We start from the raw sequence: 13,319 nt of genomic DNA, 5'->3' as shown, positions 1-13,319 counted from the left end.
AAAATGTTGACGGTTGTGGTCCTGAATAAACACAGTGGACAGGTCAGAGACCGAGTTGTGTGTTTGTGCATTAAAGATGAGCATGGCCCAACGAGTTTCCCTCCGAGTTGAAAGAGGGCGATCACTGATCTTGAAGTAAAGATCACAATCATTGAGTGGAGTTTTTAGTTAGTATGATAAAGCACAAGGCCGAATCAACGATAAGATTCGGCAAATCCAAAGTGGTTTAAAGGTTGATTGGAATTTGAGGTCAGCATAATCCATGATAGGCATATACTGTATATAGTCGCTATCAGTTGCCCGTAGAGTAGATGAGAAATAGGATTTGTTTTTATACAAAGCCCCAATCTTAATTATTCAATCACTAGTCACGGTCAACATCGGGGATGATATTATGATCCAGCCATGGCCCTCTTTTATTTTGGCTCAGCTTCAAATGAGTATTGTGCGCCGTGTGTAAACACCGCCACTGGGGCGGACAGATTTTTGCCGGGCCTGGTGGTGACCAACACCACACACCTTGATAATGGATAATTGTTTTTTTACCCTTTATCTGGCAACCAAACTGACACCTTTTTTTACGAGGAGTCATGTTTGCATAGACCACAATACCGGCAGTCATAATGCAAACAAAAAACATAACTCTGATAATGTATGCACTGTCCTTGAAGTTGTTTGGTCCATACCCGAGACAGCTTTCCTTAGAGTCTAGTCTCACATGGTGTTGGACCAGATGACGCCATAAGGCGTGCCACGTGCCGGCATCCATAGCTGCTCGCTAACGGCATTTGCCTCGATGCCCTGTGTAGGCCTGTGTAGGCCCACGTTGAGGATTTTCGTCGTTGGATCTGTTTATGTCAGAGTCTAAACGCACAACGATATTGGGTGTGGTGACTCACATTTGTAATCCATAACATTAGAGGCATCACGAGTTGGTACATCACATGCAGTTGTGAAACTCCCACACCTATTCAGATACAAGGTGACCAATAGGTTTCAGTAAAATTGGTAGATTCAATGCATCTGTGTGGAGCTTTCATAGTTATTCTTTCATATATGTGTGTTTTCTCGGATTTCCACTCACAGGCCAAGCACACATTAATGGATTTGGTCAAACATCCTAATGCAGGATCCTTAAAAAAAGTCTTGATACCGAGTGATGCTTCTTTGTAGATGTGTCTTAAACGAGACCATGTATTTGGCGGTAGGTTTGCGACTGTAGTTAAAGAGTGAAGATTTAATGTGGTCTCAGTACAGTATAAATCCCAGTATTGCATCAGCAGCTCTTGTAAAAATTCCATTTGATTCAAGAAGAAAATAATGCTGAAATGTAGCATAGTATGTTGGGACAAAAATTATGATGACAAAGCAGCTAAGGGGAAGGTTGTAGTACAATAAAACACTACAGTAAAGGACCATTGATCAAGAACATCCAGATATACTGCATGAGAGACTCGGTATAAATATTCAGTGAGGATGACAAGATAGTATGAGAAAGGCCTTTGTAAGTCAACTCTGCGTAATGAAAGTTACATGAATAAATGCATTAAGTTGCCAATGCATATATTTATCAAGCAGTTCACAATACACCTAATTAAAATCAATAAAAATGTAATTTAAAATATCTCAATTAATATTCTTGGTTCTTTCGGTAAAGTCACGCATAAGGGAAACAATAAAATAAGAAAAACAATTAAATTATCACGACGTTTCAACTGCAACATAAGCAATCATCATCAGGTGTGAAATCCGCAGCAAGAAAAATTGAAAAAAGTTGCGTTTTTTTTTCTTAACGTCAGCACCACGGAGAGCGATTTTTTTTAGAACCAAGAATATGAATCCCTGCAGTCACGAAAGCTTTAAATCAAAATTTATCTCAATTAAGTTTTGTAATAGTTAAAATCGTCTTTACTCTTTGCATGCATAGCGCTCAAATAAATCAAATTATTTTTCTGTCATTGTTTGCTGTACTCGCTTGGATGTCAGCTGCTCCAGTGCTGAGTGGTTGACGTTGCCCCACATGATCCATGCTTTGACGCATTGTGTTTTTTCTTTCCATGGTGCTTTCGTACCTATTATAAGGTGTTCATTTTATGAATTTGAAGATGTTTGTGTGGACGTCAAAATGTTTCGCGTTTTGAGATGTAATTTGCTTAAATGACGCGAAATTAAGCAAATTATTACTTAATAAAAAAAAAATCCACTTTTGCCTCGCGTTTGAAACACAGTGAAGGGCATATGGTTAATGAGTCGAAATTACTCTTTCTCAAGACGGTTAAAGAAAATGTACACAAGTAAAATTCTTTAAAAAATGCACGCGTGATATCCCCCCCCCCCCCAGCTCCCCCCCACTGGATCCAGCCAATCAGCAACGTGGAACAGGGCATTGGAGACAAGCTGTCCTGGGACTGCAAGGCAGGAGGGAAGCCCCCTCCTACTTACCGCTGGCTTAGGAATGGAGCGCCCCTGCCATCAGAGGTACCTTGAACACTCTTGCCTCCTTCATTTTCTCGTGACTTCTGACCCCATCTAGTCTTGGGGATCCTTGAGATCCATCTCACTATCCTCATTTCTGTGGTCCACATCTATTCCTGTAGGCGAATTTAAGCAGTGAGTGGAGGGTTGGACTTTTAGATCAATGCCAATGTAGCTAAACAGTTATGTATTTTGATGTCAAACATATTCTACAGATGATGTTTAATTATATGAACAGTTTACAGCCCTTTGTCAATGCATTGATGGATGAAGGCCTCCTCCCCAAGCCGTAGCTGTCACAGGAGTTGTTTGACTATACTTCATCATGCTGGTTAATGCGTGTTAGTGAAAGGGTGGCTCAGACTTTGATTCAGATAACACTCGCCTCTGATGTTAGGCGTTCCCAGGAACCAAACTCATATTACCAGGTTTATTCCAGTGTTGTTTATGGCTTTGTATAACAACCGATGTCTTGGACTGATCGCCAAAGCACAGCCTTGGCGGAAGCTGATTTAATGTATTCAATGCCTCCGCTGCATTGCACTGAGGTTCACGATGGTTCAATAATGTCATCCGTGTTCTGGTCAGGATTTCCACAGTTGCAATACACCAGGGATTCTTTCACGTTACGCTTGAGTAGTTGCACGCCTGTTGAACTTCTTTCGCATCGTACGTAGCCAACCATGCTAATTGGAGGCGTGGTGGAAGGGCAACAGGCCAAACACAAAAAAACAGGTGGTCACATCCAACATGGGCGCGATATGGGCTATGTGGTTCAGTCTGCGCCCACTGATCTAACCCAGCGGGTTCGATGGTCGGGTCCGTGTGGAGACACTTTGTTGGGGGCATCTCCGTTTCTTCATAGTCGTCGCCATCATCGATCTTTAGCTTTGAAACTCAGAACACTTAGGGGCCTTGGTCGTATTCGAGACGGTTTTCACGATGATCTAAGTTGGTAGATTTCGTGGGTCTTCATGGAACGGTCAGTTTGGCTTCCCTTGAATGCAATGATACTGTATCCAATTTTAGTATTTGGTTTGTCCATTTCAGCTTTTAATGGAGCTAAAGAAAGGTTTGTCTTGTTTTGTTATTAGAGCAAAATCTTTGCACAATATTCCGTCGTTTTAAAAAAGCAAATGCATTTTTTTACGTGAAGGAGGAAGCAGGCGTGTTGTGTGCTTGTTAATTGTCTTACTTGTCTTCCCCATAACAACAATAATATTTCTGGTGCCTTCTGTATTATTTAGTTTCGTGTCAAACTCTAACCAATATGCAATCGAGTGGGTCTCTGTTTCGATTTAAAGCTTTCGTGACTGCAGGGATTCATCTTCTTGGTTCTTACGGTAAAGTCACGTAGAAGGGAAGTAATAAAATAATAAAAATAAAACATAATAAAATAATTCTCACGACGTTTCAACCACAACGCAAGCAGCCATCTTCAGGTGAAGACGCTGTCTCCCCGACAGACCTGTCTTCACCTGAGGACTGCTACTTGTGTAGTGGCCGAAACGTCGTGAGAATTATTTTATTATGTTTTATTTTTATTATTTTATTACTTCCCTTCTACGTGACTTTACCGAAAGAACCAAGAAGAGGTCTCTGTTTATAAACATCTGACAGTTCGCCAGCATTGGTTTTCGCAAGCCTGAATCTGCTGGTCCAGAGTTTGCTTTTATTGAACCAGTTCCTGCTGAAAAACATTCACTCCCAACACAACGCCATCTGACCGATGGGATAGGTAAAATAAAACACGAACTAACATTTTATTTACGTTGAGCAAGGAGGCGAATTATTTTATTAATTCCGTCGTGGAAGGCCACTTTTTATTAAACGTGTTGTTTTTACTCATGCCTCCTTGCATGTCGAATATCTCTGCTGTATACTTGTAGGATCGTGCGAGGTGAGCGATCTTTCTACGCGCGCACACACACACGCGCGCGCGTGACTTGGAAAAAAAACTAAGTTTGCACGTGCAATTAGTGGAGTCGCCTGACATTGACTAAAGTTTTGCCGAACGTCGTCGTGACCTTTACCTCTGAATGCCAAGCCCCAGCGGAGTGAGAAATGTACTTAAAATACTTAGCCTGGCTTCCTGAGCTGCGTGATGGGGGGGGGTATAAGGATGGGTGGCCAAGAAGCAATAGGGAGGAGGAGGGGATGCGTTGAGGAGAGGAGGGACACGTTTCTGAATGTACACGTGGTATATCCTGCGGTTACTGTGCCTGAATCTGAGCTTCGCCTTTAGCATCACATATCAAGATTATCTTTTTTAATTAAATACTACTTTCTCCCCCTGCTCTGCAAATGAGAGTACTGTTCATATTCTTAGGTTTGTTTCGGTAAAGTCACGTAGGTACATTTTTTTTATTAATAAAAGTAAAATAAAAAATAAAATTTTAATCACGACGTTTCGGAGGCAACACAAGCTTCTGTCTTCAGGTGGAACCGTCACTTCATACAGCTATCGTGCTGTGACGGTTCCACCTGAAGACGGAAGCTTGTGTTGCCTCCGAGACGTCGTGATTTTTATTTTATTTTTTATTTTACTTTTATTAATTTAAACTTTTTTACCTACGTGACTTTACCGACAAAACCTAAGAATATGAATCCTTGCAGTCACGAAAGCTTCAAATCTAGAGGAGTACTGTTCGTTGCATAACAGTGAATCTAATACATTATATTATTTTCAGAGCTTGACTTTAGCCGAATTAGTTGCACAACCAAATTTAATTACGTTGTTTTTTTATTTGTGTGTGTTGTTGTGCTGAGAAGGCTGAGACCATTAACTCTACTACGCTTGAACACCCTGTTTAATCACAGATAAATATATGTGAGTCTATGGGTGTCTACGTGAGTCTGTGAGTCTCTATGTGAGTCCATGGGTCTCCCTTATAAGTCATTGGTGTAGAGCTGAGATCGTGAACACCACTACGCTTTGGAACCATTTTTATTCACAAATAAGTTCACGTGACTTAACACGTAGGCTTTCGCGACCAATATTAGTCATAATATAGGTTTTTGGGTCAGATCGCGTTATTTATAAATGTGTCGTAACCCTCCACCACCCAACACGGCCAATCAGTAAAAAATGCCCGATGAAGCTGATTGTAACTATCAGCGAAACGTCGTACTACTCAAATTTAAAAATGCTGTTGAATCTCTCTTCAGCACACTTGTGGGCTAAAGAAGTGAATTATTTTGCCCTTTGAAAAAGTGACACATTTTTTACTGATTGGCTGTGTTGGGTGGTGGAGGGTTACGACACATTTATAAATAACGCGATCTGAGCCAAAAACCTATATTATGAAGTTCACGTGAGCCTGTGATTCCCTATGCGAGTTTATTGGTCTTTTTGTTAGTCATTGGGGACCGAGCTAAGATAATCAATGCCACTATACTTGAGAACCATGTTTAATCACGGACATCTGAAATCCGAATTAGAACCCAGGAACTAATCCAGCTGCAGTGCTCTGTCCTCTGAGCCACCCGGTCTCATAACGTAACAAGATCCTTGTGTGTTTGTTTCATGATGGAAATGAGAAAAGGTTGGCCTTGTTCCAACCGGTTCAGGGTGGTTGCATTGTGTCCTATGTGTTGGTATGCCTCTGGTGTGGAACCGCCAGTGGATTATGCACTTTTGTATTTGTTTAGAAGTCCATATCTTGACTTAAAGCTTTCATGGCTGCAGGAATTCATATTATTTGGGTCTTTCGGTAAAGCCAGGTAGATAGAAAAATAAAAAAATAAAATTATCACGACGTTTCGATCGCAACACAAGCAATCGCCATCAGTTGAATAAATATAGCGGGAGAGCTGCTGAGGTAGGAAAAAATAATATACAAAAAATTCCTGCCTCAGCAGTTCTTTCGCTATTTTTTTTTCACCTGATGACGATTGCTCGTGTTGCGATCGAAACGTCGTGATTTTTTTTATCTTATCTATGTGGCTTTACCGAAAGACCCAAAGAATAAGTCTATATCTGTAGTTTTCTCATACATTTTGAGATGATTACATCACATCCCCGTTTACAATAGAACACATCAGAGGTATAATTTACATTCATTGTCAAATACGTACTATTTGGCACCTATGCTTTTGTACACGTATATGCTTAGCCTCAATAAAATATTACGAGAGACTTATGTGCTTAGGTGAATCCAGAGGTTTGTTTTTGTTGTTATTACAGAAAGCCTCGCTTGGCTTTAATTGGGAAGCCGTGCTATCATCTCCCGGGTTCTGTAATGCATTGATCTCTAATACACACACACACCATTTTCTATGGAGAGTCTAAGCTAAGCGCAAAACTAGATTTATTGCCTGGGATTTGGCGCTCTTTCTTGGCTGGTGATAGCAATTTCTGAATCTGCTTGGCATAAAACAAAATGGGGGGGGGGGGGGGAGTTATTTATTTATTAGTTGCGACTGTGGGAGTTGGAGGGGCGAGGTTGGAAAGAATAAATGCTCGTTTTGTTGATGTGTCTGAACTTACGAAGCCAAACACGAGGATGTGGTGGTCAGCTGTTTTGTCAATCTGTTTCTACAGGCAGAGCTGCGCTTGTGGTGGCATCATGCCCATTATTATTGTTATTAGCAGTGACGATGATGTATGCCCTTTGTAAAAAACGAAACACTGCCTATTGTTATTATAATGGTAATAACCATCCATTGTGCTTTTTGTTGAATTGTAATTTTTGCCAAAGGAATGAAAACTTACATGCAAATGCTGAAATGTTAATTAACGTGCCCTTATATCCTGAGCACAACAGGAAACCTAATCCGTCTTTGTTTCACAGTTCCCGGGATTTAGATGCGTAATGTCATGGCTTTAATGAATTCAAATGCAATTTTACACACGTGAAGCACTTTTAATTATTGCTCCAGTCTTAATACTTAATACAGCCGTGCGTTGATGACGTGCCCTGTTTGGTGCTCTCGCATGTCACCCTTTTGATCTACAGAGCAGATTCAGCGTGATGGCAAACGGAGAGCTGATACTGCAAGAGCTTCAGCCGTGGGACAGGGGCATGTATCAATGCCTGGCCGAGAATAAACACGGCAGGATTTATTCACACGGAGAACTCAGAGTAAAAGGTTAGAACTTAACATTTTTCCTTGCATATATATTTCTTCCTGTCCCTTTCTAAGAAATTAAATTCGTAAAAATAGCGTCCGAAGAGAAAAAAAACCCACCCACTCTGTTCAAACTTGACACAATTCTAATATAACACGTTGAGGACAGAAAATGATTGCCGCAACACATGCATCAGCTTGAGTCTTGTATTCATTTGTCCACTCTCTGTGTGGCGTGGGTAGATTTGATCGTATCAGGTCTACTTATATTTCTAATATTAATGCTTTTTAATACCACAAAAGGGACAAGGGGTAATTCCGGTGAAATGCAACATCTTTGGTTCTACGAAAAAATGTCTCAACTCCATATATCACTGGCAAAGCGAATGCATTTCTTGCTGGCATTGAAAATATATGCATTGCGCAACATCAATTCACACGCTCGGAGTACAGCAGTGATGACGTGCACTTTACACACTGCACACAAGACGCTGCCCCGGAGTTATGGTTGACACACTGAAGTTGCAATCCATGGTGTAATGGTTAACACACTGAAGTTGCAATCCATGGTGTAATAGTTGACACACTGGAGTTGCAATCCATGGTGTAATGGTTGACACACTGGAGTTGCAATCCATGGTGTAATAGTTGACACACTGGAGTTGCAATCCATGGTGTAATGGTTGACACACTGGAGTTGCAATCCATGGTGTGATGGTTGACACACTGGAGTTGCAATCCATGGTGTAATGGTTGACACACTGGAGTTGCAATCCATGGTGTAATAGTTGACACACTGGAGTTGCAATCCATGGTGTAATAGTTGACACACTGGAGTTGCAATCCATGGTGTAATGGTTGACACACTGGAGTTACAATCCATGGTGTAATGGTTGACACACTGGAGTTGCAATCCATGGTGTAATGGTTAACACACTGAAGTTGCAATCCATGGTGTAATAGTTGACACACTGGAGTTGCAATCCATGGTGTAATAGTTGACACACTGGAGTTGCAATCCATGGTGTAATAGTTGACACACTGGAGTTGCAATTCATGGTGTAATGGTTGACACACTGGAGTTGCAATCCATGGTGTAATGGTTGACACACTGGAGTTGCAATCCATGGTGTAATGGTTGACACACTGGAGTTGCAATCCATGGTGTAATAGTTGACACACTGGAGTTGCAATTTATGGTGTAATGGTTGACACACTGGAGTTGCAATCCATGGTGTAATGGTTGACACACTGGAGTTGCAATTCATGGTGTAATAGTTGACAAACTGGAGTTGCAATCCACGGTGTAACAGTTGAGACATTGGACTTACAATCTAGGATGAACTGGTTTGCGCAAACTTGCAATCTGGAGGCCGCCGTTTCAATTCGATCCCCGTTCACTGAGCGCTATAAATGGTTTAACCACGGTTAGTCAATGGCAGGCCATGTGTGGTAGAGTGGATTGTGAGCACTCCCCACTTCTTCCAAGACGTCTGACCAGCGTAGAAAAGAAGGCCAATTGCCTTCTTGAAATGTTCTCGGGACCTCCCTCTATCGGAGGCTATTTTCACATGCAGTGACATAAATAAAGCACTTTCAGGGCCGCACCTTCACCTTTTTACAGTGTGTGTAGATATATGTTTTTCAATTGGATATGCACAAGGCAATTTAACAAATCAGTTGTGGACACATGTGTGTGTATATATATACATGTTTGTTTTTGCCTGTGTGAAGCCTCAGCGCCTGATTTTCGAAGCAACCCCATGAAGAGGGTGACTCCAGCTGCAAGAGGGGGCCAGGCTGTCATCAAATGTGAGCCGAAGGCCTGGCCCAGGCCCTCGTTTACATGGACCAAGGGGAACGCAATGGTCATTGACAATGAGCGGTAAGCCTTTGCCCTGTCCACAAGAATCCAGTGTTTGTCCTACATTCTAGATTTGAAGCTTTCGTGACTGCAAGGATTCATATTCTTGGGTTTTTTCGGTAAAGTCACGTGGGTAAAAAATGTAAATAACATTTTTTTATTTATTTTTTATTTTTTACCTACGTGCCTTTACCGAAAAAAACCAAGAATATTTGTCCTACACATTCAACAAAAAAGCACAACGCACTGCCTACTAATAATGGGGCAACGTGTACGTATGTATCTATGTATGTATGCATGTTGAACTTTTTTCACACCCTACGTAGCCAACCGTGCTAATCGGAGGTATAAACACAAATGTGGCAGCGAGAGCTTTGCATGGGGCACAAGTCAGGCATAGCAAACAGCATTAGTATGCAATCATTTCATTTAAGCCTACCGATCATTCCACTAGCTCTCAGGTCCACAGCACATATCCATAACTGGTGTTGTGTGGACCTGTGGGTGACGTGCATTTTATCACTGATTTTCACTTCGTGGATTTCTTATCATCGAATGCATGATGGCGTGTATGGCTGAGCTGCGTGAGGCTTAGCTTTGTTTGACTCTTATAGAAAGCAATAAAATGAGGGAAAACATCCCATATACCGCGTTGGAAAAACAATCAGCATATTCGTTAATATCACTGTGGCTTTAACATATTTTATAATAGGTGACGTTTCAGCCAATGGCTCGTCTTTATAGCACATAGAGAAGCCAGATGGATAGAGTGGATAAGAGATGGAGACAGCACACTATGCAACATTGGGCCTTATAAGAATTCAATTATGAGACATTTTCAACTATTAAAATGTTTCCCGCTAACAAATACGTACTTGAGCACCTCTGCCAATGTATTATCGACGAACATTTCCATATATTTTTGCAGTTTAAGTTGCACATTGAAATGGCCCGGTGTTGCCTTTGCTGTGTTTGCACGTGAAACTGTGCTAGGGCTAGACACTTTGTGGCTTCCAGTGTTTGATATTTGACATCCAGTCAAACTGTGGTCTTCCTCTTCTTCTAGCACCTACAAGTGTTCCCTCTATCACCCTATTTGCAGATGGTCACCATTCATCCTGATCAAATGTCAGAAGATACAGTATTGCAGCTTACTCTATTTGACCTCACTTTGTAGCTTTGAATTTGTGTCTGTTTCTACTTTTTCTCGGACTTCCTTGTTCATTGCACACTCTTTAAATTACAGTTTAAGATTCCTCCACGAGATATGTATTTCATTTGTTACGCTAGTGCTGATAGCATTGCAGTTTATACGATTGGACAAAAAAGTTAACAAAAATAAAATTTTTAGTTTTTCTGATGTATTTACTAAATGGACACAATATGACGTGCGAGCCGTGTTTTTTTGCGTAGCGCAATCATAATTGTTTTTGCTTCCTTTTGCGGGATGGGCATATTTTTCTACACGTATTTCCACAGACAGCAACATTAGCATGCTACCAACTTGTAAAGCAGTGCCGTGTTTCTTCGCCTCTGCCTGTTCTTCCATTAATTTGTCTGAGCTGACAGTAGGACTCGATAGCTTCGGGAGAGTCCATTTGTATTCTCACTTCAAGTCAATTAATATGTTCAAAGACTGAAGCAAAGGCATGCTGTGTAAGGGGGCCATGCTGAACAGATTATCTCCACTGCAGATCCTAATGACAAAACATTTAGTGCGGCTAAATTGAACGAGGTAAGAGGTCTGTTGATTGTGCTTGCCTGACGAAAGTTATCCTACTGATGACAATTGCAGGATAGCATTACATGTTGATGACTTTGCCAAATGAAATTATTCATTCGAAGAGTAAATAAATATATAACGTCGCTGTGTGTGTATATATAGATAAATTATCACAATGTAATGTCTAGATACAAGCGACTGAAATGTGATTTTCCTGGTTTTGTTATGATATGTTCTCTAAATATTGGGGTTCTTCACGTGTTTATTACACACACGTATGACGCGTGTTTATTACACACACACGCACACACGCATGCCAGTAGCATGGCCTGGGTACAGCATGTATTGGGAGGCAGAAGATCGCAAGCTTTCTTTTAAATAATTTGGCCAGTGGAAGATATTTCCTTCTATTCTAGCATAACAGTGTTATCATTATTATAGTTGCTGTATTTCAACTGGCGTTTATTGTCACCCTGCCCCCATTAACACGTGTGTATACATATTCATAAGCGCCACACAGAGCGTTGTTGTGCACAGTCCGCTCCAAATTCATTCATCGGAGTTTATTGCGATTAAACAAAAGTCACCATAGCGAATGCATTCCATCCACTTGCTGTTCACATACAAAGAGAAAACATTTCCATTTTCCATTACAGGCGTGATATTCAGATGCTAATTAGGAACAGTGTACAAGACACATCCATTTTATCTGTTGCCAATTTTTCCTTTTCGCCGACGGTGCTTCATTAACTTTGTATGAATGCTGTTCAGCCATCTGCTATGGGTTACCATGATAAAGATATAATAATCCGACTGCTTGTGTATGATAGCGAGTGCATGTTGCTGGCTAAGTCACGTTGATGGACTGTCATTGCAATTCAGTGGGTGTTCAGGCATGGCTCTGCATCGTAAGTGAGTTGGTGCAGCTGAGCCGACAGTGCTGCTGAAACGAATAACAGCAAGTCGCCCACCCCCCTTCCCTCCACCCCAAACAAAAAAAAATTGGGCTTGACATTGAGGAGAAATATCAGACTTCTCCGTGAAGACATATGTCCAGCACTTTGGCATTCATATGGATTCGTCGGTGCTTGGCTTCATTGCCATTTTGAATCAGTGGTCCACTTACCGCTCCATTTGGCCGGAAGATATTTTGATTGCTGCCCATTGGTTGAGATGCACTTGAGATTATTTCAAAAGAATTGACCTTGGCTCAAAGCGTTATTTGCATAACAACTGCGTGATTCCCCACCCCGTGCTCTCATTCAATATTTATGCAATGATGTTTTTTTTTCTCCCCTCTCCAGCCAAACGTTGATTTTCTGCTGACCTGTTCGTTCAGTCCACTTAGCATAGCAAAGGGCAACCATGGGGCACAATAGCAGGTGGTGGATATGGTCTCGGGGGCCGTTTGTGGCCCCAGAAAGGGTGATTAAGGTAATAAAATATGTGCTTTGGGCATTTGTGCAAAGCTTGCTTGATGAAATGTTTTGTAAGGATGAGCATAACGCAGAATGGGAGCCTCTGGATTCGGAGTGTAACTGATGACGATGCCGGCACCTACACCTGCACGGTGGAGAATCACCTTGGGAGCGCTAACAGCACCGGCAGATTAATATTGAAAGGTACGTTTTTTGGAGGAAATGTACACAGGGACATACATTTACAGATGCTATTGAAAAAAATATTTGCGTTTTTTTGTTGCATGAGTCACGTGACCTTTGGGCATAGCTTGGCAGCCGCTGTCCTGATGAATGTCCATTGATTGAAATGTTATCACGTTATATGTTTTTATTACTATGATGGCGGTGAAGTATTTTTGGCGAGCGGTTGCACCACCGCTGCCAATGCCAGCGACAAAAATCCGAGTTTTATATTGGCATAATGTCAAAAGGACAGCACTGTGGATTTATAGGAAAAAAATAATTTGTGGGAAGATACAAATCCTTTTGACTAAACACAAGAGAAGTTTATTTGTAGCATAGTAAAGTCTCTTAGCTACTTCTAGATTTGAAGCTTTCGTGACTGCAAGGATTCATATTCTTAGGTTGTTTCGGTAAAGTCACGTAGGTAAAACATTAAAATTAATAAAAGTAAAATAAAATAAAAATCACGACGTTTCGGAGGCAACACAAGCTTCCGTCTTCAGGTGGAACCGTCACAGCCACGACAGCTGTATCAAGTAAATGA

General features: G+C 41.2%; 1 protein-coding gene across 1 annotated transcript in view; it reads left to right on the top strand.

Moving 5' to 3' along the window:
- LOC144730096 (contactin-4-like) overlaps positions 1 to 13,319 on the top strand; it is an 84,084-nt gene that overhangs the window by 20,269 nt on the left and 50,496 nt on the right. The window contains exons 8-11 of the mRNA XM_078610654.1: positions 2,342 to 2,478; positions 7,434 to 7,566; positions 9,280 to 9,430; positions 12,627 to 12,754. Of these exons, the coding sequence (XP_078466780.1) occupies positions 2,342 to 2,478; positions 7,434 to 7,566; positions 9,280 to 9,430; positions 12,627 to 12,754 (549 nt within the window). The remainder of the gene's footprint in view (positions 1 to 2,341; positions 2,479 to 7,433; positions 7,567 to 9,279; positions 9,431 to 12,626; positions 12,755 to 13,319) is intronic.

The sequence above is a fragment of the Lampetra planeri genome, chromosome 34, assembly GCF_965212315.1.
Source record: "Lampetra planeri chromosome 34, kcLamPlan1.2.h2, whole genome shotgun sequence".
NCBI classification, from domain to species: domain Eukaryota; kingdom Metazoa; phylum Chordata; class Hyperoartia; order Petromyzontiformes; family Petromyzontidae; genus Lampetra; species Lampetra planeri.
The sequence above is the reverse complement of the archived record's forward strand: the minus strand, read 5'-3'. Positions and strand labels throughout refer to the sequence as shown.